Source organism: Musa acuminata, chromosome BXJ1-10 (assembly GCF_036884655.1).
Source record: "Musa acuminata AAA Group cultivar baxijiao chromosome BXJ1-10, Cavendish_Baxijiao_AAA, whole genome shotgun sequence".
NCBI lineage: Eukaryota > Viridiplantae > Streptophyta > Magnoliopsida > Zingiberales > Musaceae > Musa > Musa acuminata.
The window spans coordinates 24,482,710-24,506,911 of record NC_088336.1 but is presented as its reverse complement, the minus strand read 5'-3'; the positions used below and the strand labels follow the sequence as shown (position 1 = coordinate 24,506,911).

The window sequence follows — 24,202 nt, the reverse complement described above, 5'->3', positions numbered from 1 at the left end:
GGGACGGTGTCGAATGTGATGGAAGAAAAGAGCCAATTTGAGCGGATTGGGTCACTATCTGATCCGAATTACGCATTTGATCCAAACCCGATCTCGCAATTGGCGTTGCGGTCAACATCGCGTCCACGTACTTTGATCACATGATTACGTAGGCATTCTCAAGAATTATTTACATTATTACGTGTCATCATTTATATTGATTATTGTGCTCGCACAAATAGGAAAAGGAAGAAGCTTCATGATAGCTTACAAGCAACTGACAACTCTAAGTTGAGCTACCTTTCTCTCGGCCTTCACTGGCTGTGCCAGATGAGTACATATCATACTCGCTAGTGGTGGTTGCACTGTACTCGCTGTCAGCATTGTAGTGACTTGTCAAAGTGTTCTTTGGTCTTCTCATGTCCATATAGTGCTGCTGGCCATAACTGTAAAGAGTGCTATGGCCAGGTGTTGCTCCTTCACTGAGATCCTCAATTGATACAAGTCCTTCTAAAGCACGAACGATCTGAGTATGTTTCGATCAACGAGGTAAGAGTTGGATCACATGATCTAAGCCTAAGTTGTCTTCAGAAACAGTCATCAGCCATGAAGAAAACACAGGTTCTTCATACTCGCCTGACTCATTCGCGGCCGACGTCGCGCTGAGTGGCGCACACAAACGGCAGCACAAGCCACCATTCGACCCATCTCATTGTGAGCATACTTCTTCCTCAGCCTCAGATCAAGAAAGGCGTCATACTCGCCATCGTTCAATGCTTGAGTCAACAAAGGTCTTGCCTGCAAGACGAAGAATGTGTGGAAAAATGATTTGGAATCTCAGTTCAAAAGCCTTGGAATGGTGTTCGATATCGAACTCACCCAATCAACTAAGCTTTCTTCGATCGACCGAATCAAAAAAATTGGCGGTCTTCCTGTGATCAGCTCCAGCAGCAGCACTCCAAAGGAGAAAACATCAGACTTATCAGTTAATCTGCCAGTAGAAGCGTATTCCGGCGCCAGATACCTGTGGCCAGTGCGTCAGCAAGAACTGTGAGTTGACTTGGTGAATTCCCTGTGCAAGAGATAAGCTTAGAGATGGGTTCATGCTATTCTTACCCAAATGTTCCAATCACGCGAGTTGAAATATGGGTTTTGGTATCCAAGAAAAACTTTGCCAGCCCGAAATCTGCAACCTGTCATAAATGCCACACTCTTCGTAATCTTCTTCATTTTATACTGGGTATAAATTTTATGCTCGAGAGATCTTTATACTGGGTATGTTGATTAAGATCTGGTTCTTTGGATCTAGCTGAACTATCTTCTTGAGCTTGCTTAGAACATATATCATCTTTCTTTGAACAATCATATTTAGCAACTTCCGAGTACAGTTAAACCATAAAGAAGTATAGACATACTACCTTTGCTTCAAAGTTATGATCGAGAAGTATATTTGCTGCTTTGATGTCACGATGGATTATTTTGGGTTGGCCTGCGTATATTGCATTTATTAATAGAAAAATATAGCCAAGAAGATGAAATGAGCAGAGGGAGAAGTATTCTTACAGTCCTCATGCAAATATGTCAGTCCTCTTGCTGATCCCAAAGCAACTCTTAGTCTTGTCGGCCAATCCATGGGTGGTTGACCTCTTCCTACAAACACGATATAGAAAGTATTTCTTTTCACCAATGCCAATTTCATTGGAACTAAAGTACAGCACGCAACTCCCTTCTGCGCAACTGAGAGCATTACCGTGCAGATGGAACTCTAGAGTGTTATTAGGAACATATTCAAACACCAGTAGCCTCTTGGCGCCGGAAATGCAGCAACCCTTCAAAGAAACGAGGTGCTTGTGATGCAGACGACTAATTATCTGGACTTCTGCCTGGAACTCATGGTCTCCCTGTCTGCTATCTGGCTTTAATTGCTTGACGGCAACTTCTTGGCCATTCCTAAGTATCCCCTTGTACACGCACCCGAAGCCACCTTCCCCGAGGAAATCGGCATCGGAGAAGAAATTCGTGGCGACTGCCAGTTCTTCATAGCTGAAACCAGCTTGGATGGTGAGCTGCTGCGGAGTTGATGGATGTTCGGATCCTTGACTCGAGTTTGGTGGCCTCTGTGTGCCACGATCCTCTCCTGCGGCGGTGTCATCTGGCAGTTTAGTGAGTGAACATAAGGGTCAACTGCAGAGTTGACATCCAAGCAGATATCTTTGATTCTTTTTCTTGTTCATTTCATTGATTATTCAAACCTTATTTATATGGTAAAATTGTATCTATAATATTACTATCATAAAATTCAAAGTATATGCTTAAAGACACATAAGAAAGATAAGCTAATTGGTCTTTGTTATCTTAGAAGGTAAGAAGGAAGTGCACAGGATTTGCATGCAAGAGAGGTTCGAACGTTTCTCTGAAGCTGCAGCAGGTTGGGCAATCTGACGTCCCTTTCTTTTGTGATAGAAGTAGTAAAGTATGCCGAGAAGCAGCAAAACTACCGACAAACCGACTGATAAACCTACTGCCAGCCCTGTAGAGCTTGAACTCGATGACCCCGCAGGTGGCGGCCAGAAAGAAGGAGCAGGCGCTGCAATATATACATGCGGTGATGGAGCCAACGAAGAACGCTGAGTTTGCGGCGGCGGTGGTAGAGAAGGCGGCGGCGACGGAGGCGGCCGCGGCGGTGGTGAAATTGGAGCTGGCACGACTATCGTCGGTGGGACTGCGGGTGCATTTGCAGGCGCTACACCTTCTGCCAGCCGTCGAGACGAAGCGGAAGGATTGAGAACGGCATCAAAGCCTTGGCTTTGGCGAGTGGGAGACGAGGATGACGGTGGAGGTAATGGCTGCAGTGGCGTCGCCGCTGTTGGGTGCTTCGTGGGGGGTGGTGGTGAAGAAATCGTGGGTGGAAGTGCAATTGACATGTTGAGCTTGCGAGATGCAAGCAGACCGACTCACCCTGATATAAAGGTAACAAGCATCGATTTTTTATCGGTTCTCAGTAAGCATCATCTTTGGAATTGTTCCGAGCAAGCAAGAACTGAGCATTTGACTGAGTTATAGCTTTGATTTCATCAAACAAAAACATTCTATTTAGTTTGTTCATTAGGATGATTCCATCCCTTCATGTCCGCCAAAGGCCACATCAAGGAAGATTATTAGAGACATCATTCGCGATATACACATCAATACAGCTTCTATACTTTTACACAAGCAATACATTATACTTGTAGAAGAGTTCTTGGCATAGATAGATAGAGACATTTGATGTTATACTCTAACCACATTCCTCTGGTATTAGGGAGGAATAGTTCCTTGAACACTTGAAGTGATTTCATGGAATTTGCTTATGAAATCAAGCAATTAATTTAAGAAAATCTCATAAGTCTATGAAAGGAACGCATATATAATATACTGAAATCATACTGTTTATTGATGCAATCTTTCTCCCACGGAGGAAGCCATTACGGGAAATTAACGACATCACTCGCTTCACCGACGTCGTTTGAGAATATTATAATGTATTCTATTACGTGTACAGAGAAATTATTTTCATGACGCACATTTTGATCGTCCGAATCTTAATGACAAATATTTATATTTATCATGATATCAAGACTCCAAGCTTATGATATGATGGTATTGATGGAAGTATGAATGATGATGATGCTCCCATGTCCGAGGACATACATAACTACGATGTATACATCGTCTTGCACGAAAATAACTACAGTTTTATGCTCATTTCCAGTTGTTGTGGTGGGTCCCAACAAACGGAGGGTAGAGAAAGCAGTCTCCTCTCTCTGCTTGCTCCGTGTGGTAGAAAAGGTGGTAGCGAGAGGGAAAGAGGGAGGAGGAGGAGGAGGCGGGAGAAGGGATGCCGGGGAACCACGATCAACGGTCGAGATCTGCCAGGGCGGCCACCATCCACGGTTGCGCCCAGGCCGGAGACCTCCTCGGCCTACAGAGGCGGCTCCAGGAGAACCCGTCGCTCCTCAATGCGAGGAACGCCGTCGTAGGCCCTTGACTCTCCTCCTCGTCACTTTCAGCATTTCCCGTTCCGATCTCGTCGTTCTCGGTTGACTTGTCGTACAAATCCTTCTCCTCTCTTCTTTGTTTCGGCAGATCCGTTGCTTTCGACCGACTCGTTTTGGTCTTCGATTGTGTCGCGCTCCTCATTTTTCTCGCTTTTCATCAAGATTTTATATTATCAAATAGGATATAGATATTTGTAATGCCCATTAGGAATTTGTCGGTTCACTTTGACGTTCTTAAGCTCCCTTTAATCTCTATTTTTTTTTAGCAATTTCTTTAATGATTTGGTTTTAGTGTGATTCATACTTCTACCTCTTTCATGTATATTTCTCTTTATTTTACCCGATCTAAGGAAATTGCATTTTCTTTGTGAGGTCTCCTCCAGAAATTTGTTGCCTTCTTCATTTCTTTTCGAGAAACATACTTGCATTTGAAAGTATCTTTCTTTTTATAGTTGTTGAAACCGTTGTCAATGATCTCAGTTAGGTAGTAGCGGAAGAAATTTCTTCTCTTGCGAGGTTTTTCCAGGGTAAAAAAGAAAAAAGAAATTTGTCTCTGTTACCTTCTTATTCTGCCATCTGTTTTATCTTCCATGAAATTTGGTTTTAGGTGCTCAAAATCAAAGGGATCTTCTATTGTGAAACATTTATGTTTGCAATTTGGATTTTGTGGATGATTTTTCCAAACAATATTCATCATTGACTTGGGAGAGAATTTTTGTCGGTAGAAGTCTTAACCTCTGCCTACTGCTACTGTCTATATGATATCTTTTCAAAACCATTAATTACAATCTCAGATGATTTGCACCTTTCCTGACATTGATTCGTCAAAATAGGAACCTTAAGCATTCGGAACCACTTTTGGCACCATATGCATTTCTTAGATCAATGAACTTTTGGCCGTGGACTCTTTTTTATCTTTTACTTTTTTCTTTCCCATGCCATGGTACTTAACCTTTTTGGTGCCATTTGTGATATTCAGATTGCTCCTGTAGTTAGATGTACTTAGTTTAGATCTTGTCAAACCTTTGGTTTCATTATATACTTTTCTTTCTTTTTGCAACAAGATGTTTAATAGATTTACCATTGATGTAGATGGCACAAACACCGCTTCATGTGGCTGCTGGATACAACAATACCAGTATCGTCAAGTTCCTGCTTGAATGGAAGCGCCCAGAGAAAGTTGAGTTGGAGGCAAAGAACATGGTAGGCTGAGAGAAATGATATGTTCTTATCTGTATTAAGTAGATTGCCCTCCCAAATCCCAACTAATGCTTTATTAACTGGAATTGGTGTGTACTGTTTGCAGTATGGTGAAACACCGCTGCACATGGCAGCAAAAAATGGTTGCAGCGAATCAGCAAGGCTACTTCTCACACATGGTGCTTCTCTTGAGGCAAAAGCCAATGCAAGTCCTTTAAAGAGAATTGCCCTTTTTGTTACCCAAATATGGACTGCAAAGCTTTATAGTTTATCACATTGCAATGTGTCTGATTCACACCTTGTGCTTTGACATTCTCTTACATTTATTTTATTGCCATGTTATTTGTAGAATGGAATGACTCCACTACATTTGGCTGTTTGGCATGCACTACGAGCAGAAGATTGCATTACAGTGAGCACACTGCTAGATTACAATGCCGATTGTAGTGTCAAAGATAATGTATGCTTTAATTAATGTAGCATTATCAGATTAGCTTGAAAGAGCATTTTGAGAGAGACATCTAACTATACTCTTTGTACCATAGGAGGGAATGACCCCTTTAAGTCATCTCTCAGAAGGTGCTGGCAATGAGAAACTTCAAGGACTCCTTTTTCGGCATATAGAGGAGCAAAGAAAGCGCAAAGCAATTGAGTCATGCAGTGAGGCAAAAGCAAAAATGGCCGAGTTTGAAGCAGCTATTTCAAATGTTGTGGGATTGCAGGAACTCAAAATGCAACTGCGTAGATGGGCTAGGGGTATGCTTTTTGATGAGAAGCGACGAGCATTGGGATTAAGTATAGCTCCAAGAAGGCCTCCTCATATGGCCTTCCTTGGTAATCCTGGAACAGGTATTTGATACTATACATGATGGGCTCTTGTTCACAAATTGCAAAACATGTGATGCAATTTTCCAGGTTGGCAAGAAATTGGTATGCTGCACTGAAGGCTTCTGATTGAGTTTATCTTTTTCAATTTGGTTATCAGATTGACCTTTGCTTGTAACTTTGTTGTGAATTTTAGCTCAAATGGGGTTCTATAGGTTATTAAGAAAAAGGATACCAAGATCTCGTTTGTCTTAAACATAACACTTATTCTCATTTGTCTTGAACATAACACTTATTTAGTGGGGAAGTATATGCATTTGATTGTGTTGACTACTCATACTTCGAAATTCTGATCTTGGATTTTTGCAGAAATTTCTTATAGTTACATGTTAGTGGTAGCATCTAATCGAGGCTTAATAAAGTTTTCTGCACAATATTCTCTTCAGTTGTTCTTCCATGCTCCTTGCATTTTTTTGGGATTTGAATGAATCAATTTTTAGAATGTTCATGATATTTTAGGTAAAACTATGGTCGCCGGAGTTCTTGGTAAACTCCTCCACATGGTAGGCATTCTACCTACTGATAATGTAACAGAAGTGCAAAGGACTGACCTAGTTGGCGAATTTGTGGGTCACACTGGACCAAAGACAAGGCGCAAGGTATACATGTACATATCTTATTTTGCAAGAGATATCTGCTTCAGGGCTATGTACCCAACATCAAGAAATGTTAGATTTTTGTTGTAGATGCACTAGAAAATCCTTGAGTTGCTTCTCTTTACTTTTATGGACCCTCCATTTGCACCATACACTATATATTGCTTATCACAATTTTGGCTGGTAGCCTGTTATTTGTTTAAATGTCTATAGAGTTTGTTGAAATATGATTTTCTTGCATTATTTCAGTGGCTGTGAGATGTTAAAAACTTGTTATATCAAACATCCTAATGTGGCATTAATTATTTGTCCCAGATAAATGAAGCAGAGGGAGGAATTCTTTTCGTCGACGAAGCCTACAGATTGATTCCAATGCAAAAAGCAGATGACAAGGACTATGGCTTAGAGGCACTAGAAGAAATAATGTCTGTGATGGACAGCGGTAAGGTGGTGGTGATTTTTGCTGGATATTCTGAGCCAATGAAACGAGTGATAGAATCAAACGAAGGTTTCCGTAGAAGGGTAACCAAGTATTTTTACTTCGATGACTTCAGCACAACTGAACTTGCTCAAATTCTGCATATTAAAATGAATCACCAGGATCAGAATAGCTTACTCCATGGATTCAATCTCCACCCAACTTGTAGCGTTGAGGCTGTTGCGAAACTGATCGATAGAGAGACCACGGAGAAGCAGAGGAGAGAGATGAATGGGGGTCTCATAGACCCATTGCTTGCAAATGCTCGTGAAAATTTGGATCTTCGACTCGATTTTGATTGCAGTGACACTGATGGTTTAGTGACGATAACAATGGAGGATTTAATGGCAGGCCTTAGACTGCTTTCTTAGCAATGGTCTAGTGATGACTTAGAACTCTCTTTCTTGTAGTCAGCCCCAAGAATAGCAGGTTGTTAAATTGCAAGAGTTGAGCTCACTATCAGAGTTCATTAGACATGATTTCTTTCATTGATGTATTCCTTCCTCTACAGTGAGGAAGTAAAGTTCATGTTGTATTAGATAAAGTTCATTGTAATAGTAGGTTCATTTATGTTCCATCAAACCAGCTTGACATTTATTGGTGAAGTCAATGTGTTCCTTAGCAATTAACCTCAGAAATCATGAAAATAAATGTTGTTTCTCCTGATCTGATTATTCAAATGTTGCACATTGTAATAGTAGATTCATTTATGTTCCATAAAACCAGCTTGGCATTTGCTGATGAATTCAATGTGTTCCTTAGCAATTAACATCAGAAACCATGAAAATAAATGTTGTTTCTTGGCATCAACCTAAATGTATTGACATTCACAAGCTCTTCATGTCATATCCATAATACGAATAATACAGAAGGCAGATGGAGGCTGATGCTGCAGTTGGTGTTAACGGATGAGACCGAGATCGGATCAGGGTCGATCCATCTCGGATCCGCTTCTTGTCAGAATCGTATCATCCGCTTCAGATGTTAACGGATCTTTGGGATAGCAATCCAATCGTCAGTCGAAGTGAGAGAGAGAGAGAGAGAGAGAGAGGCGAAGCCAAACCAAACAGAGATCGACTTTGCCGATTAGAGACCAAACAGTGGTGCGATTCAGATTAAAGCTTTCGAATCGATGGTTTTCTATGTTTCTTGATCCTTGAATTTTGATTTCGAATTTTTGCGGACAGCCATATGCTGTTCTGAGAATTGAAGGAGTTCTTTTGTTTCTGTCATCACGGGAGTGTTCGATTTGGCACCTCCCTTTAACATCATATCAAATAGGAGTTTTGGATTCTGACTTGTGGTAAGAAATATATATAATAATTTTAACCATGTAAGGATTTCATGTTTCGATTTTCATGTGGTAGTTTCATTTTTGCATCCAACGCATTGCGCATCACATGTTCGTTGAAAAGCCGAGTCGGATATAAAGAGTAGAAGATCATGTCTTCTTGGCAGTTTTGTTTTGTTTTTGTTTTCGTTTGTTTTTTCTTGTGCTCATCTCGTGCTTGCTTACAGAAAAATGGCTACTGTTGCTGTCGCATGTTCACATTCGCAGCTTCCTTCGTTGCACCGCGGTGGTAAGTTTAGTGGGCTTAATTGCGTCTTCTTCATGTGTTTGTGTCGAAGATTTATTTTTCATCCCTAGACAACATGCTCTGCAAGTCAATTTTCATTGTCTTCATCTGGCTACTAAGCATACAGCTGCTCCTCTGTTCAGATGCTAAAATTTCACTAACTTAATCTGATGAAAATCACAAAGTGCAAAAGATGAATATCATACTGGTATTTCCCTTGTTAAAATGACTTTTTCTTGATTCTCTATGTGGAAATCAAAATAATAAAATCATGAATTTTATCTCAAATGGAAAAAATTCATGTTGTTTTCAAGAAAAATCTGTTACAGTTGGATATAGATTTGATTTTATGATAATTATATTCTCTTTGTTGTAACATTTTTCTTCCTCTAGTCTTTAGAGATACCTCATTTAGAAAATCTTTTAGTTTATACACACACACACACACAACAGTTACCTACGGTTGAACATAATATGCACTTTACCAAAAGCAAAATTTAGTGTAGGAGGGTGGGGTTGATTTATTCCAAATAAATTTCAAAAATGTGTTTGATTGGTCACTAACTTTCATATGATTTTTTCTATCAATATATCAATTTTCAATCGTGTAATGTTGCTTTTAATTACAAATAGAATTGAATTGAGCTAACCATCTACAAGATTATCTGATAGCATACTCTTTGAATAACACTTTTCTTTTTCTATTCTCTAAAGCAGTGTTTCCTTCTTTACCTCATTTAGAAAATTTTTAATTTTGGTTCTTCCGTACCTTGTATTTTCTTATTCAGGGCAATCAAGATCTGGACTATTAAGCATATCATGCCTTAAGACCAACTGTCCTGGTCCTGTGAATGCTATTGAATGTTCATCAACTGAAGAGGGACTGAAGATGATTAAGCCTATAGTCAAGATGTGTGGTATTACATCAGCCAAGGATGCTGAAATGGCTGCAAATGCTGGTGCTAGCCTCATTGGCATGATCATTTGGCCAAATTCAAAGCGTTCTGTTTCGCCAAAGGTGGCAAAAGAAATATCCAAAGCTGCACGAGACTGTGGAGCAAAGCCTGTTGGTGTGTTTGTAGATGATGATGCGGATACAATACTACGTGCTTCTGATGCAGCTCAGCTTGAGTTTGTTCAGGTATCAATTAGCATAACCCTTCTCATTTTCAAAGTTCTAATGATTTTCCAAATTGACATCTTGAATAAATATTTCTTGTTAATTTTTCTTTCATGGATTTTTTTCAGCTTCATGGGAATGGTTCCCGTTCCACGCTCCCAATCCTCTTACAGCAAAACCAAATCATATATGTCCTCCATGTTGATGAAAATGGAAACCTTCTCAATCATGTCTCCGATGAGGAATCTTCGTTAGTTGATTGGCTTCTAGTAGATAGCGCACAAGGTGGCAGGTCTGAAATCACTTCAGTGCATACTACCACTATATATATATATATATATATATACTTCCATGCAATTTACGAGGTTAACATGATACAAATTTGGATACTTCTATTACCTGGCATTAGAAATTCGAATAGGCTATGACATCTATGTGACAAATAGTTTATCAAATTGCACTCTGATTCATAATGACAATTAATAAGTTGGCAATGAACAGTGTATGGGAAAAAAAGGTAAATATATTTTAATGGAGAAGTAGTCACATATACCCATTGTGCCACTTTCAGACACTCTCAAATGAGGTTAAGTTGTAATGCCCATGTAACTCTACCTTCTATTTTTATTGTGGCTATCTTTACTAGAAAAAAATTACTCTATCTTAAGCATTTTGCCTAATTCTTTCAATTGGTACTGGTTGACATGTAAAGACCTGCAAATGAAGTCACAACATTTTCTCTTATTTGCAGTGGCAAAGGATTTAATTGGCAAAGGTTTCAGCTGCCATCCATGAGAAGCAAATATGGGTGGCTTTTAGCTGGAGGACTTCATGCTGACAATGTTTGCGAAGCAGTCACTGCTCTTATGCCTGATGGAGTCGATGTTAGTAGTGGCATTTGTGGCTCTGATGGCATCCAAAAGGATCCCTCCAGAATCTCTTCCTTCATGAACAAAGTAAAATCTTTGAGCTATTGAATTTGGTAATGACCTTTAGAATATGTCAACTTCCTTCTTGTATTATCAAGAGCAACTTGGGTGAATTTACATTTTAACTTTAATTGCATAATATTCTTGACAATTCCAGAATAAATTATCATCGTTTTTTTGTTTTTGTTTTTTTGGTTTGACCGGTAGCTTGCGCAATTAGTAGTATCGTGATTAATCATGCAAGAAGGTTGACATCAAAGTAATGTTCTTGTGGTATTTTTACCCTTTCCCTGGAAAATGATTTTTTTTGTTTTTATTTACAATGTGACTTGAAATCATTTATACAATATTCTTCCATTTACTTGCTTTATTTTATTTTTTCTTAAACATAAACAATCTTCTCCTTCTCTCTTGCTCTCCCCATTTAAGCCTTGGGTTGGCAACATGAGCTCCAACTTAGAACTCGATCAAATCAATGGGTGGCCTAAATTGACTTTTTATCATCATAGAAATAAGAAAATTGTGCGTATTTATTATCTGTTGGGTTGACCATCAACTTGTTGTCAATGGTTGTGTTAGGTTGATTACTTTTGGTTGATGCTCATAAACCACTCTCATCTAATGCCGAGCACAGATTCCTCACACTTGATTCGATGTGGTGACATCAACTTCTAACATGGTAATGGTATTCACCAAACTCCTCACTTGTCCACAACCCAATTCAATATTGATCAGTGGACCAATTCACCTCTCCAAAGATAACTTTATTCTAAAGCACATTAATCGCATAAGGTTTGGTTACTTTAAGAATCTGATTCTAATACTTAATATTTTATTCACCTCTCTCGACACGTGACAACATAATCAACCTAATATAAAATATTAAAATATGTTTTTTCAATTAATCCCATAATAGAAAGCTTATTATGATACATTAATCGAGGATAATTATTGTCTTTACTCGAAATTCCTACTTTCCGAGATCGACTTGATCTTGACACATGTTTTTGATCAAGCATTCGAGGCCTTCTCGGTTTCACCCAAGTTTAATGCGTATGCGAGTGTTTTATTCATCACTCACATCTCGAGCTCTCGATATATCATCGATATATCCCACATCATATTGATAAAACAATTGAAGATAAACGAATGGTTTTATCTTCAACATGTAATCTATAGATACAATATAAGCCATCCAAAACTTAAAAGATGATATCAAAGCATAAGGTCACTAATCGAGAACTAATTATTCAGTGGTAATATTATCTTAAGTCCCAAGTACGTTTAAATCTCGCCGTCGGATTCACCAGCACCACCACCTCATGAATAATCATTGGTGTTTGGGAAGCCGTCGGACTAATGCAAGTAATCGAACAGGTCGATATTACATGGCACTTCTACGTAAACTTCTCCATTTCCTCCAAGAAGACACCTTCGTGCTCCTCAGAGACGACCTGCCCCACGAAGCGCACCCCCCCTTGATTGGGCGCAGGCCGCCTCAGAATGATGCCGCCGGCGAAGACGGCATGGTCGTTGAGAGCAGCGACGCAGTGCGGCGGTCCCCATCCGTAGTCCACCTCATAGAACCCCACGGATCGCCAGTCTGACAAGTTCAAGGCGTCGTAGCCGATGGGAACTCTGAAGGGGTCGTCCTTGAAATCACCCACAGCCCATTCGGCTAACTTGACCGGCAGACTCGCTTTGGCTTCCCTGATCAATCTCACGATCTCCACCAGCGGAGCGCGCGTGATCTCCTCGCTGGTCGCTGTGACCGTCAGGCAGTACACGCAGTTGCCGTAGTAGCCGCCTTCGGGCGGCAGCAGCTGGCGCAGGAACGAGCGGACGTTCGCGGGGAACACGAGGTGGACGTCGGCGCGGAGGTCCAGGTTGATGGCGCGGGCTCGGGATCGCCAGAGAACGGCGGCGGCGACGTCGAATGTGGTGCATCTGTGGGATGTCTCTCTCGCGAATTCCTCCTTGAACTTGTTGATGCTCTCCAAGGGGAACTCCCACTGCGACCGGACGAAGCTGAAGGTGGTCGTGGGGGGATCCCGTGGGAGCCTCGGTGGAGAGGGGATGGCCTCTCGAAGCCAGATCGGGTCAACTGCGGGGCACGCAGCACCTCTCGCTATCTCTGCTATCGCTCCGAGGAGTTGACCCGCGCCAACGCCATCGAGAACCATGTGGTTGAACTTGACTCCAACGACGAATCCTCCGCAACGGAGCTGTGTAACCTGAGTCCATGAAACACGGAGACAAAGACGATGCTTTTAGCTTCGTGGAAGGCGAGATTCGAGCTCAAGATTTTACGATAAGTTATCAAAGATGCATTCAATACTTGGGTCTTCGATGGCCTTTCCACGTTAGACGCGAACTTACAGGGACGTATCCATAATTCGTCACTACAGCTTTCAGTAGGTTTGACTAAACTACAGATCTCCTGAAACTTTGGAGAAAGACGAGAGAGACAGACCTGCAACATTAGTATCATTTGTCGTTGGTTTATGCTGGGGGGAGGACATGGGAGGAGCTCTTCCTTGGGAATCGCGAGAGGGAACTCGAGATCCTTGAGGTCGCTGAGGCTGTAACGAGACGTGGCCTCCACGAACCACACGCCGTCGCCGGTGCACGCGACCTGCAGCTCCCCCTCCCCCGTGACCACAAGGCGGCCCGCGACGGGGTAGTAAGGGACCAGCGCCTTGGACAAGGCGCCTTTTATGGCTTTCGCTGGAGGCTCCTCCTCCGGACCGTGGCGGCCGTACGCGGCGATCATCTCGACCAAGAACCTGAGGCCCATCGCGTGATCCAGGGAGGAGAGGGAGAGGGTGGCGCAAGGCGTTTGCTCGCGGGGGGTGACGAGCTCCGCGGCCAGCTTCGTGACGGGGGAGCTCATGGTGGGTCGTCGTCACCTGTGGTTGCCAGCGATGTGTTGTTACATGGCATTTCTCGTCTTCCATTTATAATACTCTTGGAGAACTGCTGGTGTGCATTCTTCCGTCTCCTTAGTACCACAGTTCATACATGTGACGATCGTCGTCAACCCATAGCCAAGCTGATTAGGGCTACGAAGGCGATGGGCCTAACGAGATGAAGTCGTAGAAGGCGGTATCCAAGTCCAATATCATTTTATAATGTATTTATAAATAATGATATAAACTATATATATATATATACATATATATATATATACATATATACATATATATATATATATATTATATTTGTTTGCTCGAATTTTTAGATGGAATGATAATGATAAAAAAGAATTTAACACCGTATGAGAGCCAATGATTGAATCAGTTTTTACAATCATGAAAAGAAAACTGGATTGAACCAATGATCATTTTTTACGAGTAAGATGAAAATTCAATGAAAAAAATGAAAATTGAGATTTTTTTTCCCAATAAAATCACTCAATTTTTTTCTCGGTGCCCTTTTCGAATGCCATCATCACGAGCAAATCAGCATTCCGTCTTTTGAGAACGAATAGTGAGTATTACATCTTTCGTATGAAACTTTGACATATAAACACTATCCACTACCTCAATCAGACAACAAAACTTTTATGATAGTTGTCTTATAATAAGTCTAACAACAAAGAAGATCAACAATGTGAAAAGTTTGACTATTGGGAAGTAAATGGTAGTTGTCAACAGGTTCTGGTAGAACACTCCATTATGATACCATCATAAAGGCACAGCAGAAGATAAATAAATAAATAAATAGACTTTTTGACTCGACTAGAGAGAAAAGTTTGGCTAGACGGCACTCACTCGATGTTGCAGGCATAACTCCAGTGTGAACTTCCTCCTACAGAAAGTCTGCAGGGAGATTGTTGGTGACGATGACACTAGCCATTGTATCTTCCTGGATGACTCTGAGGTGATCGGTATCCGGATGTTCCTCCTCTTTATTTCCACCTGCCTTGAGTTTGAAAGAAGTTTACTTTGGATCACAAATGATAATATCATCTATCAAAATTCCACCGAATGAAAAGAGAACTCAGATTCGTTCTGAGGACAAAAACAATGAAGAAAGTAACCACCGATCAAGCTCTTAGTTAGCAGCCAATAGATGCACTAACCAAAATCGACAGCTGAATAGGAATATCGATGGTCACATTTATTAGACCAACTAAAAGTTTCCCAAAGCTTCGCTATACTATAACAATAGCCACTTAGATGAGAGAAAAAAAATGGTCTTGAAGTTTTGCTATGCTGTGAAAATTGTAAGAAACAAAGATGTAATTTGTGTCAGGAATCAAGCATGCCAAATGTATAATTATATTACAAAAATATTTCCATTTGAATATCAATACATCCGACATATTGTTAATAATATTAACTGCTTACGGCCTCGGGGCAAACCATGAGGGGAGCTTTGGCCGCATGACTGCAGCGAATGAAATTTAGTAGAACATGAAGGGCTTACAGTAATAATGAAGAGCGACACTTACACGAAGGCTTCACAGCTATTTTGGTCCACTAGTCTTTGACGGCCCGGCACGCTCCACCATGACATCATATAGCTGCTTACCGTTCTGATGAACAAGTAACTTAGGGAGAAGTGCACACACAAAAATGTAGTTTTAATTTTCTGATATCTACTCACAAAAATTACTGGAAAGAAGTGAATTTGTCCTTCAGGTTTAGTCTGTGTCTCCTTGAAATATATCAGAATTGGGAACTGTGGCCACCAGAATTCCCAGTTTACAAAAGTGGAGTACCTAAGAAAAATTTTATTTCAATATTTCAGATCATTTTAGCTTGCACAAGGAGACAAGATGATGGGAGAACAAATCGCTCTGACCTCCAACGGTTCTTGCCACCAACAAAAACATTTTCCCCTGACTCCTCAAGCTGGTTCCCAATTTTCACCTCCTGTAATAAATCATCAAAGAGAATAGGTAAGTCAAGAAAATTTTAAAAAATGTTTAAATTCCTGTTAACATGATGATTATATCTGCGCTATTGTGTTAACTTTTGGAAACTATTACTCAACACATCCAGTGAAGCTGACTTTAGAGAACTCCACTAAAGGGTCCAAATTAAAATTCTGCTGTAGTGTATGTATGAATCAGATGGCAGACACCTGTTCTTGATGTTATGTTAACTAGCTAGAGCTCCTGATCTGTTGGTCATATATGTTTTAGATGTCTTCACACGTTTTCATATATGTTTTAGATGGTCAACATATCACTTTTCTTTCAGCAGAAGTGTCAATACTGAGAAATTTTTTGGTCAGTGATGGTTGCAAAGTCAGCCATCATCTGTTGTATGGACTTCCAACTTGCTTGGAACTAGCACTAGTACATGGATGGTTTGGCCATCTTTATTTATAGCCATAATTATGAATGGTGCCGAAGTAGAACAAGTTTGAAAGCTTGCTATATATATATATATATATATATATATATATATATATATATATATATACGCACACACACACACACACACACACACACATATATATATATATATATATATATATATGGTTAAAGCTCCTCACACATAAAATAAATTTGATCCATTCATCCTTTGCAAACTAGGCATCCTAAACACAATAAATGTTGTAACTAGAATACTTTCATGAATGTTCACCTACACAATTGTGCTTTTGTTTCAAACTATGAAATTCATTGCTATTTCTTAGGTTAGAATCACTAACCAGAGCCTCTTCATCAAAGACAAATCGTACTCTAGTTGCCTGAAAGGAAAACACAAAAAAATAGATTTTATTAAGTAGTAGGAAGACTAAACGACAACAGTTTCAGGACATAAGACTAGAATGAACAGTGTATTGTCAAATGGTCAACTATGCGGTATAACAGCACATTTGACATGTGTAGTTTTGAATTCATTTCTCATAAGATGGCATTCTATGTATGCAAAAATATCTACCTGATGAAATTAGAGTAAAAGGTATGGAATTTAGTCACAAATCTTACCTATAGGTTAAAGGATAAGAAATCAACTTTGTGATTATGAAAAGGCAGGTTCAAGTTTGTAGCTATTTTTAGGAAGTCAATGCCAAACAATGCCAGCTGCTATATAAAAACAAGGTAGCCTGAAAAAATTGAAGTGGGCAGCCAAAAAAAAAATCTATGTACATGACATGTTTCCATCCAAACTTTTCTACCTGGATGAGTAAAAGGAATCCAAGTAGACCTATCGTAGCTGCTGGTAGTAGATTGTCCTGGTATACAAGTCCACCTGCAATTCCTGTTGCTCAAAATACAAAATCAGTATTAGCACACATTGAAAATTGTGAAACGGCATCTATCATATTACTTTCACACTGAGAGAGAAAACATACAAGAGTCATCGATCTACAAAAATGGATTGTGCAGTCCTTTAGCTAAAATTGAACTACGGATTCTGAATTCTTTTCCTTAAAGTAATAATTTCATAAAGTCTAATTACACTTGCTGGAACATCATTTTTATAGCATAAGAACAAATATTTGATGAGGAACATTCTTGGAACTATTAGTTGATATGTGGACTTGAGAATTGAATTGTCATACCTATTTCCGAAAAGAATGAAGCAAGACAACCAACAACCAAATGCCATGATTACTTGGTGAAAGAAGTATGAATCCAAAATCTAAGTTTGCATTAGGCCAAAAAAGGAAAAAACTGTTTCACTTAGGGCTACCAACACTGAATCACTTTAGATGGTGAATGAAATATGTATCAGTCTCAAGTTTAACCTCCACAATATTGCCCTAAACATCCTTCCCTACAATATTATTTGCATACTTTCTATGTTTAACTTTCTAGTATACCACATTTAACATCTAATTCTATCAGTCTCCCTCCATTTTTTTTCCTCCCCATTTAGTTTCTTGTCAACGTATCATATTAATTCTCCTCCTAAACATCATATCTACCAATTCTAGCCTCTTCTCTTAAAGTGTTCCTATATTCCAGATTGCTAGTTTAATTGTATGGTGTTCGACTAGTTTCTTTACTCATACATTCAAGAGCCAAACGTGATGGGTCGTTCTTGAGAAGCCTCTTAGTTAACCTTGTGCATTTCAGGGAACCCAATGGTGAAGAGGCCTCATGTTACGTTCAGCTTATTAGCTAGCCTAATTAATGAAAATGAATAAGATCAATGCTCATAAGATCTGACAAAGTCTCATTTTGACCATCTGTGGCCTAATGCAACTTCACTTCTTTCTTACAGCCTTGATATTGATACGGTATTTCCTCATTATGATGGTCATGTAACACGGACATCTTTGTTATGGATGTTAGCTTGAAGTAGATTCGTAGATATTATATATCATATCAAATAGTAACTTGAAAATATGCACGTTATTAATATATTAACTTCTTGACTGAAAATATGCATGAAAAAATTTGCATTCCATCAAACACAAAGAGTAATGTTTCGATATCCTCTCTAACTGACTAGAAGCATTACCAAGTAACACAACTGGTATTCTATAGTCTGGTTCAGGAATTACAATGTCTCTTTTCTTGGCATTTCTTCCAAGCTGCCAAATGTAGAGAAAAAAAACAATCAAATAGCAGTTCCAAAAAAGACAATGTTACAACACAGACAAAATATTACTGTGTTGCAACATATTTTTACCAAGCTTCATCTTAGTCAATTACAAAAAACTGTGAAGGACTGTCCTAAGGAGTTGATTTGAATTTTCGGGCAATGCACAACATAAATCATCAAAGTGATTTCTAGAGAAATTGTCATATAAATTTCCAAAACCTTGATCTGTTTTTCAATGTCCATAAGAGAATGTATAAATATTTTAACCATTCAGATAAAACAAGATTCATATTCCATCAGACTCGTTTTATGTAGTTCTGTAAAACTATGACTGACAAAACAGTAAAGAATTTACAAAAACCGCAGCCCATGTTTCATTATATATCAGGGGTTTACTTTATATATCCTGTTGGATAAAATACTAATGATGATGATCTATTAGAAGTAAACGAATGAAAGGATGATAAACAACACTATATATTTGGAAAAATTATCTTAAGAACCATTGATGCAACAGCAGCAAAACTTCCATGAATGTGGATGGATTTCCTACAAATGAAGCTTTTGTTATACAATCTTGTTCTACAAAATGGATTCTCGGTTCTTGTGCCATATGGTACTGCTTCTCTACCTGCTCAAGCAACAAACACAGAGCTTTGAGAATTAGACTATCAAAAGAAAGCAAGATCGTTATCTGAAATTGCTTCAATATTTTGCTTTAAGAATTACTCAATTCTTGTTTGATTGCATAAGCTAATTTAACTATAAAATAGTGTTTAACCAAACCCATCTAATGTACAACAAGTAATGTATCAAGAAGCTAACTTTGCCAACAACTTTAGTATGATATCATGCTTAGCTATGCATTAGCAGGATTCATTTGATTGCAGAAGGCATGCAGCAGCTAAAAAGAACCAGAGCAACTGAGCATTATACACTTCCAGAGTGTCTGTTGGCAATGAACACTTAAGTAATATGCAATCGATGCATATGATTCATGATTATAAAATGGAAGATCTCTTGAATGTATATCAATTAAATGTGACTTGCATGACTATATATGTATGCCAACTAGTGTATGGTGATATGGACAATAAGTTAGGGGAGAAGGAACCAAGATAAAGTCTGATCAACTAGAAGAAGATGGGAAGAGAATTAATTGGTATTTTCTTCAATTTACAAAACGATTTATCTATATAGATTTGGGATATCATTTGAGATCACAAATAGGAAATTTAATAACACAAAGTTCCATCAACTCAAAGTTGACAAATATGTGCAACTAGATAAGACTTTGAATGTACAACTTCAACTAAACCAGTCATTCTATCTTCAACTTCAAATGACCTGAAACTTACCGGAACACATTGGCAAATATTTACCAATATAATTACGAAAATGTGAAAATCACAAGACCAATTTGAAAAGACTTAACTTGTTAAAAAGGTTAGTTGACTCAAAGCTACAAGATACATGACTTGACCAAAATCCAAAATCATGTGAGAAATTCAAAATCCTATACCTGTAAAGTAAAAGACCTCATAATTGAACACCAACCATGCTTACTAACAAGTTCCTATTTTGCCTATTGCTTCAACCATAGAGAAACGTGCAAGAATATAGTCAGCCTTACACCAGACACTTAAAGGAAAGACAGAGAACACACTTTCCAAGGATAACAATACATCTGCATTCCTAGATGCTTAACAAAAGTAATTTGCAAAACGTTTAAGGATCTTCATGGCATGAAATCAGAAATTCATATCCCAAGATTTCAAAAAAATTGATTAATTCCTCTTTTTATTATTGATTGGATAGTGAACATGAGACGACTAAGATCACAATTCAACGAAAGTAGCTATGTCAACAACCTTCTGTACGTTCTTGTCATTGGAGAAACTGAGGAGTAACCTTTCGCGGGATTCTTTGTATCCCGCTTCCTGTTAATTAGTGTGGAATTCCTTGGGAGAAACAGAAAAGATCCTACTTATAATCTTCGACCTCTAATGTTTAGCAAGGACTCCAAGCCAATAACAAGGACACAAATTTTAACCATCAAGATATCTAAGATCTATCATCAAATTTGAACCAAATCCTTGGGTGGATTATTATAAGGGAAAACGTGCTGAACATCCAGAAAATGAGGTTGAAAAATTCCAACCATTTCATCTTTAGCATTAACGTCATCTCAGCATTAACCTGAAGACAAATTGTGCATGTACGTAAGTCATGTCTAGTAATTGCGAGAAAAGTATCAAGAACCCTAAATCTGCTGAATGTCCAGTCTCATAATCGGAATTGATCCAGAGCTCCACAATTCTTCTAGGCCATGTTCCTCTTCAAAAGATCATGCACACAAGAAACATGGAAAACAGAGGAGCGGAAGTGCTTACTTGGAAGGCGGAGGAGCCGAAGCGATAAGAACACGCTCGCCATAGCCATACTCCCGCCTCTCCTCTCTATGGCTGGTATCGGCCGAGAGGGGCGCTCAAATATCCCTGTAAAATTACTATTTTATCCAAAAACTCGACTGTAACCAATAGCATACCAATTCGACACTTTTCCTACGTACCGGCACCTCCACCTGCAAACTTAGCGGTGGAGACTCGGACCCACATTTTACTCGTCATCGAATCCAATCAGAAGGAAGGTTTCCGGGCGAGTAAAAAATCAGTAGGTACCAAAAGTTTTTAACCGAGAGCATGCGTAACTCTCACATCGTCGACGCGGCTCTACCACCTGCAAACGTATCGGTGGAGACATGGACCCCAGGTATCATCCCTCATCAAAATCAATCAAAAGGATTGGTATGTTTCGAGTAGAAGATAGCAGGTAGATAAAGTTTCTGGGTGAACATAACGGCGGAGACAACAAGACGGCACATCCGTCAACTCGACTTCGGTAGTGATGGCAGCAATGTGAAATGAACCAACGGCCAGCCTCATTGATTGCCGCCGCCAAATTGATGGTCCAGTTCGCCGCCGCCGCCGCCATGGCGTGCTTCGCGTGCTCCATCATCACAGTGAGCCTGTAAATTCGCCATCGAAGCCTTCTATTTCCCCTTGTAATCTTTGCCCGTAATCCACTCTCTCCTTCCCAAGCCCTCACTGTCGCGGTAGTCCTTAAGTTCCCGATCTCTCGATGTCAAGATGAGCGCCTTTTGCTGGAGCCGCTTGTAATGCTTCGGGTTTCTTCCTTAACAGCAGCCGCATAGCATCATCTCTGCCGATTGTGATGGAAAAGGTGAGCGTCTGTTCCAGGATTTCCTTTTTTTTTTATAGTGGATGTACTATTTCTCCCAAAACCTCCTTTTTTTTCTAGAGATGAAACTTGATGATGTAATTGAATATTGGAGTGATGATGAGTACGATGTCATTGAAGTTTGATTGTTCTCATGTTCTACTGTTTTCTATATAAAGAAAAAAATGAATCACACAGTTCTAGTCAACTGTATTAAATTTCTGATTGATGAACAATGAATGCCTTGTGGAGTAGACATACAATTTCATCCTTTTTCCAGGGAAACAAGAACAGACAGGAAAAGCTAACCAAATTTGGAACAGAGACGAGAAAAGCAGAGAGCATTGGCTGTGTCGATGGTTTGCAGCTTCATGAGTTTGATACGGTTTCAGAGCACCATATTTGTCTACTCGGCATCGATTGCAATGGCCTTCTTGGTCTTCTTGTCGTCAAGATAGTGGTGGTAAATGTAAGAAACAAAGCCCCAGATCGCGATCAGCATGGCTATAATCTTCACTCCCTCCATCTTATCATGGAAGAACACCACAGCAAATATGGGCACCAGCGGCAGAGCCAGGGTGCTCACCGCGTTGGAGAAGAGAGAGGACACCACAAACACCAAGCCCACCACCCCAACGGAGGACACCTGCCACGCCACCGCCGTCCAAACCAGCGTCATCAGGTAGGACACCTTCCCCTTCCCGTACACCTCCATCTCCCCATGCAGCCCCGACGACTCCCCGCTGGCGAACAGCCCGACCACGGAGGCGATGGTCGCCACGAACGACGTGCATATCTGTATCCACAGCACCACCGAGAAGGTCTCCGTCTTGAGGACCTTTTGGAAGGCGAGCTGCAACAGGCAGAGGGCGAGCGAGTACGTCGCGGACGCGCCAAGCGTCAGCACGAAGCCCAGCGGGTACTTCCCCTTGGGGACGTTGGCGGAGTCCTCGGAATCGGATTGGGATCCCAAGAGGGCCGCGGAGAAGGTCAGGAGCACGACGGAGTTGAGGATCGGGGAGGTGAACTTCTGGGAGTTTATGAAGTAGGCGAAGACCACGTTGAAAGCCAGCTGAGTAGCGCAAACGAGCGAGTAGGTTGACACAGGCAGGTACAGGAGGCCGTAGGAGTACATCAGGTTGTCTCCTGCAATGATGAGACCCAAGCAGATGCATATGACGGCAACCTTGACGATGGAGGGCCGGGCGACGGTGGCGGTGGAAGCAGGCGGAGAGGGGTAGAGGAGTAAAGGAATGAAGAGAACCGGGAAGCCGGCGGATTGAACGACGGTGGCCATCCATTTGCTGTTGCCACCTTCGTTGTAGTAGAGCCTTCCCAGCAGCACGCCCACGGTTTGGCCGGCGAGGAGGAAGCAGATGTTAAGGGCCACCATGAGCCACCATCGCCAGTGTCTGAGCTTCGAAGGTGGTGGTGTCTCATTACTGGGAATTGAGTCTTTTGTTGGCCCTGCTGATCCTTGATCTCCTTCCACTGATGAAGGCAGAACAAGTAGCATCAGATCCATCGATCATCGAACACATTTCATAAAGATTATGCAGGGAACCATCTCGAGCCACAGAGACTCCTCCGAAGGTGCCTCATGCATATCGAGATCGATCTTCGATTCATCTTCTAACATCTTATCCTCCATCTAAAACAGTTCAAAAATTGCACGCGAAAAAGAGAGAGAGAGAGCTGACCTCTGACGTGAAGCTGAACATCTCCAGTGTCACCCATTGATCAGCGAGGAAGGTAAGGGAATGAGAGAGAGAGAGAGAGAGAGAGAGAGAGAGAGAGAGAGAGATGCTAGTTGACCCCTGTGATATTTGAGATCATACTTACGCCCAAGGGAGAAAGGAAGTCAGTGGAGGAGGATAAGAAGAAGAAGAGATGGGCATGCTGCTGTCATTTGGACTTTCCCGTCATGTGTGGCAATGTTTTCTTCACGGAGCTTTCGCACAGTCCTCAGATATTAAAGCGAAGTAGGAGAACACAAGGAACGAGAGACGGGCGAGCGGCTACGACTGCTGCTCTCAGTTGGACCTTCTCATCTGCATAGATATCTTCTTCTTCCCGTAGCTTTCGCACAGTCTCCGGCAGTTTGACTAAGCACAGGTTCTCTCGCTCAGGGAGGGTGCATTAGGTGGGTCCCTTTTGCTTCTGACCAATCATCCTAAAGGGTACCTGAGGCGGGTCCCCTCATAAGTATACTGTTCATCCTCGACCAAACTATGGTGCCATACGAAAGGGATGGCCACGTGGTTGGCAATGTGCTGAATTCATGCGAATCCGACCCGAATTTAATTTCTAAGCATTAAATACGCCTCACACGTTTAATAAAAAAATATATAGAAGAATAAGTAATAAAAAATTATACTGAATAGGGTAATTATAAAAAAAATGTTTAATTTATTCCATCCAAATTCAATCAAAAAGATATAAAATAAAATAATAAAAATGTGACCCATTGTGATCATAGTTAGTGGGCATCAATGAGAGGTAGTCGTTAGTAAGTCAACAGACAACGTCACATAAAGTTATGGTCTCGAAGCATCACAAGCAACTTCGATTAATATTTCTAATTCACTTTCTCAAAAGTCAACCATTGATATTGTCTGAGGAAGACAGCAAAAGAGCATGAAGATTT

At 40.4% G+C, this 24,202-nt stretch overlaps 6 protein-coding genes across 13 annotated transcripts; 2 read left to right on the top strand and 4 right to left on the bottom strand.

The window, feature by feature from the left end:
• Positions 1 to 265: 265 nt before the first annotated feature.
• LOC135594784 (proline-rich receptor-like protein kinase PERK1) lies at positions 266 to 2,213 on the bottom strand. The gene is made up of 8 exons (XM_065085293.1): positions 2,177 to 2,213; positions 1,730 to 2,131; positions 1,543 to 1,629; positions 1,398 to 1,468; positions 1,096 to 1,172; positions 859 to 1,003; positions 616 to 777; positions 266 to 505 (listed from the first exon to the last, which is right to left on the bottom strand). Exons 1-8 carry the CDS (start codon positions 2,211 to 2,213, stop codon positions 266 to 268), a joined length of 1,221 nt encoding a protein of 406 aa, XP_064941365.1.
• A 1,577-nt stretch (positions 2,214 to 3,790) lies between these two features.
• LOC135595647 (protein CfxQ homolog) lies at positions 3,791 to 7,855 on the top strand. 3 transcript variants are annotated; one of them, XM_065086892.1, is made up of 8 exons: positions 3,791 to 3,994; positions 5,109 to 5,219; positions 5,323 to 5,421; positions 5,566 to 5,676; positions 5,762 to 6,065; positions 6,561 to 6,700; positions 7,013 to 7,219; positions 7,298 to 7,855. In XM_065086892.1, exons 1-8 carry the CDS (start codon positions 3,857 to 3,859, stop codon positions 7,544 to 7,546), a joined length of 1,359 nt encoding a protein of 452 aa, XP_064942964.1. In that variant the 5' UTR covers positions 3,791 to 3,856; the 3' UTR covers positions 7,547 to 7,855. The 3 variants fall into 3 exon arrangements, with proteins under 3 accessions (XP_064942964.1, XP_064942963.1, XP_064942965.1); XM_065086891.1 differs by having other exon boundaries at positions 3,792 to 3,994; positions 7,013 to 7,855; XM_065086893.1 differs by having other exon boundaries at positions 3,827 to 3,994; positions 5,323 to 5,395; positions 7,013 to 7,855.
• A 220-nt stretch (positions 7,856 to 8,075) lies between these two features.
• Positions 8,076 to 10,985, top strand: LOC135583497 (N-(5'-phosphoribosyl)anthranilate isomerase 1, chloroplastic-like). Of its 2 annotated transcripts, none has more exons than XM_065086900.1 (5): positions 8,076 to 8,278; positions 8,694 to 8,755; positions 9,541 to 9,893; positions 10,001 to 10,164; positions 10,624 to 10,985. In XM_065086900.1, the coding sequence occupies exons 2-5, from the start codon at positions 8,698 to 8,700 to the stop codon at positions 10,847 to 10,849; spliced, it is 801 nt and encodes a 266-aa protein (XP_064942972.1). In that variant the 5' UTR covers positions 8,076 to 8,278; positions 8,694 to 8,697; the 3' UTR covers positions 10,850 to 10,985. The 2 variants fall into 2 exon arrangements, with proteins under 2 accessions (XP_064942972.1, XP_064942973.1); XM_065086901.1 differs by lacking the exon at positions 8,076 to 8,278 and adding an exon at positions 8,289 to 8,478.
• A 1,044-nt stretch (positions 10,986 to 12,029) lies between these two features.
• Positions 12,030 to 13,741, bottom strand: LOC135595648 (acyl transferase 4-like). Its single transcript, XM_065086894.1, has 2 exons — positions 13,275 to 13,741; positions 12,030 to 13,035 (listed from the first exon to the last, which is right to left on the bottom strand). The coding sequence occupies exons 1-2, from the start codon at positions 13,692 to 13,694 to the stop codon at positions 12,199 to 12,201; spliced, it is 1,257 nt and encodes a 418-aa protein (XP_064942966.1). The 5' UTR covers positions 13,695 to 13,741; the 3' UTR covers positions 12,030 to 12,198.
• A 610-nt stretch (positions 13,742 to 14,351) lies between these two features.
• LOC104000810 (uncharacterized) lies at positions 14,352 to 20,960 on the bottom strand. 5 transcript variants are annotated; one of them, XM_009422944.3, is made up of 10 exons: positions 20,888 to 20,960; positions 20,709 to 20,813; positions 18,819 to 18,946; positions 18,232 to 18,304; positions 16,940 to 17,022; positions 16,469 to 16,507; positions 15,611 to 15,681; positions 15,413 to 15,527; positions 15,258 to 15,341; positions 14,352 to 14,725 (listed from the first exon to the last, which is right to left on the bottom strand). In XM_009422944.3, exons 1-9 carry the CDS (start codon positions 20,943 to 20,945, stop codon positions 15,273 to 15,275), a joined length of 741 nt encoding a protein of 246 aa, XP_009421219.3. In that variant the 5' UTR covers positions 20,946 to 20,960; the 3' UTR covers positions 14,352 to 14,725; positions 15,258 to 15,272. The 5 variants fall into 5 exon arrangements, with proteins under 5 accessions (XP_009421219.3, XP_009421218.3, XP_009421220.3 ...); XM_009422943.3 differs by having other exon boundaries at positions 14,352 to 14,721; XM_009422945.3 differs by having other exon boundaries at positions 15,258 to 15,329.
• Positions 20,961 to 21,741: 781 nt separating this feature from the next.
• On the bottom strand, positions 21,742 to 23,563 carry LOC135595649 (probable purine permease 11). Its single transcript, XM_065086895.1, has 2 exons — positions 23,256 to 23,563; positions 21,742 to 23,046 (listed from the first exon to the last, which is right to left on the bottom strand). Exons 1-2 carry the CDS (start codon positions 23,290 to 23,292, stop codon positions 21,962 to 21,964), a joined length of 1,122 nt encoding a protein of 373 aa, XP_064942967.1. The 5' UTR covers positions 23,293 to 23,563; the 3' UTR covers positions 21,742 to 21,961.
• Between the last annotated feature and the right edge of the window lie 639 nt (positions 23,564 to 24,202).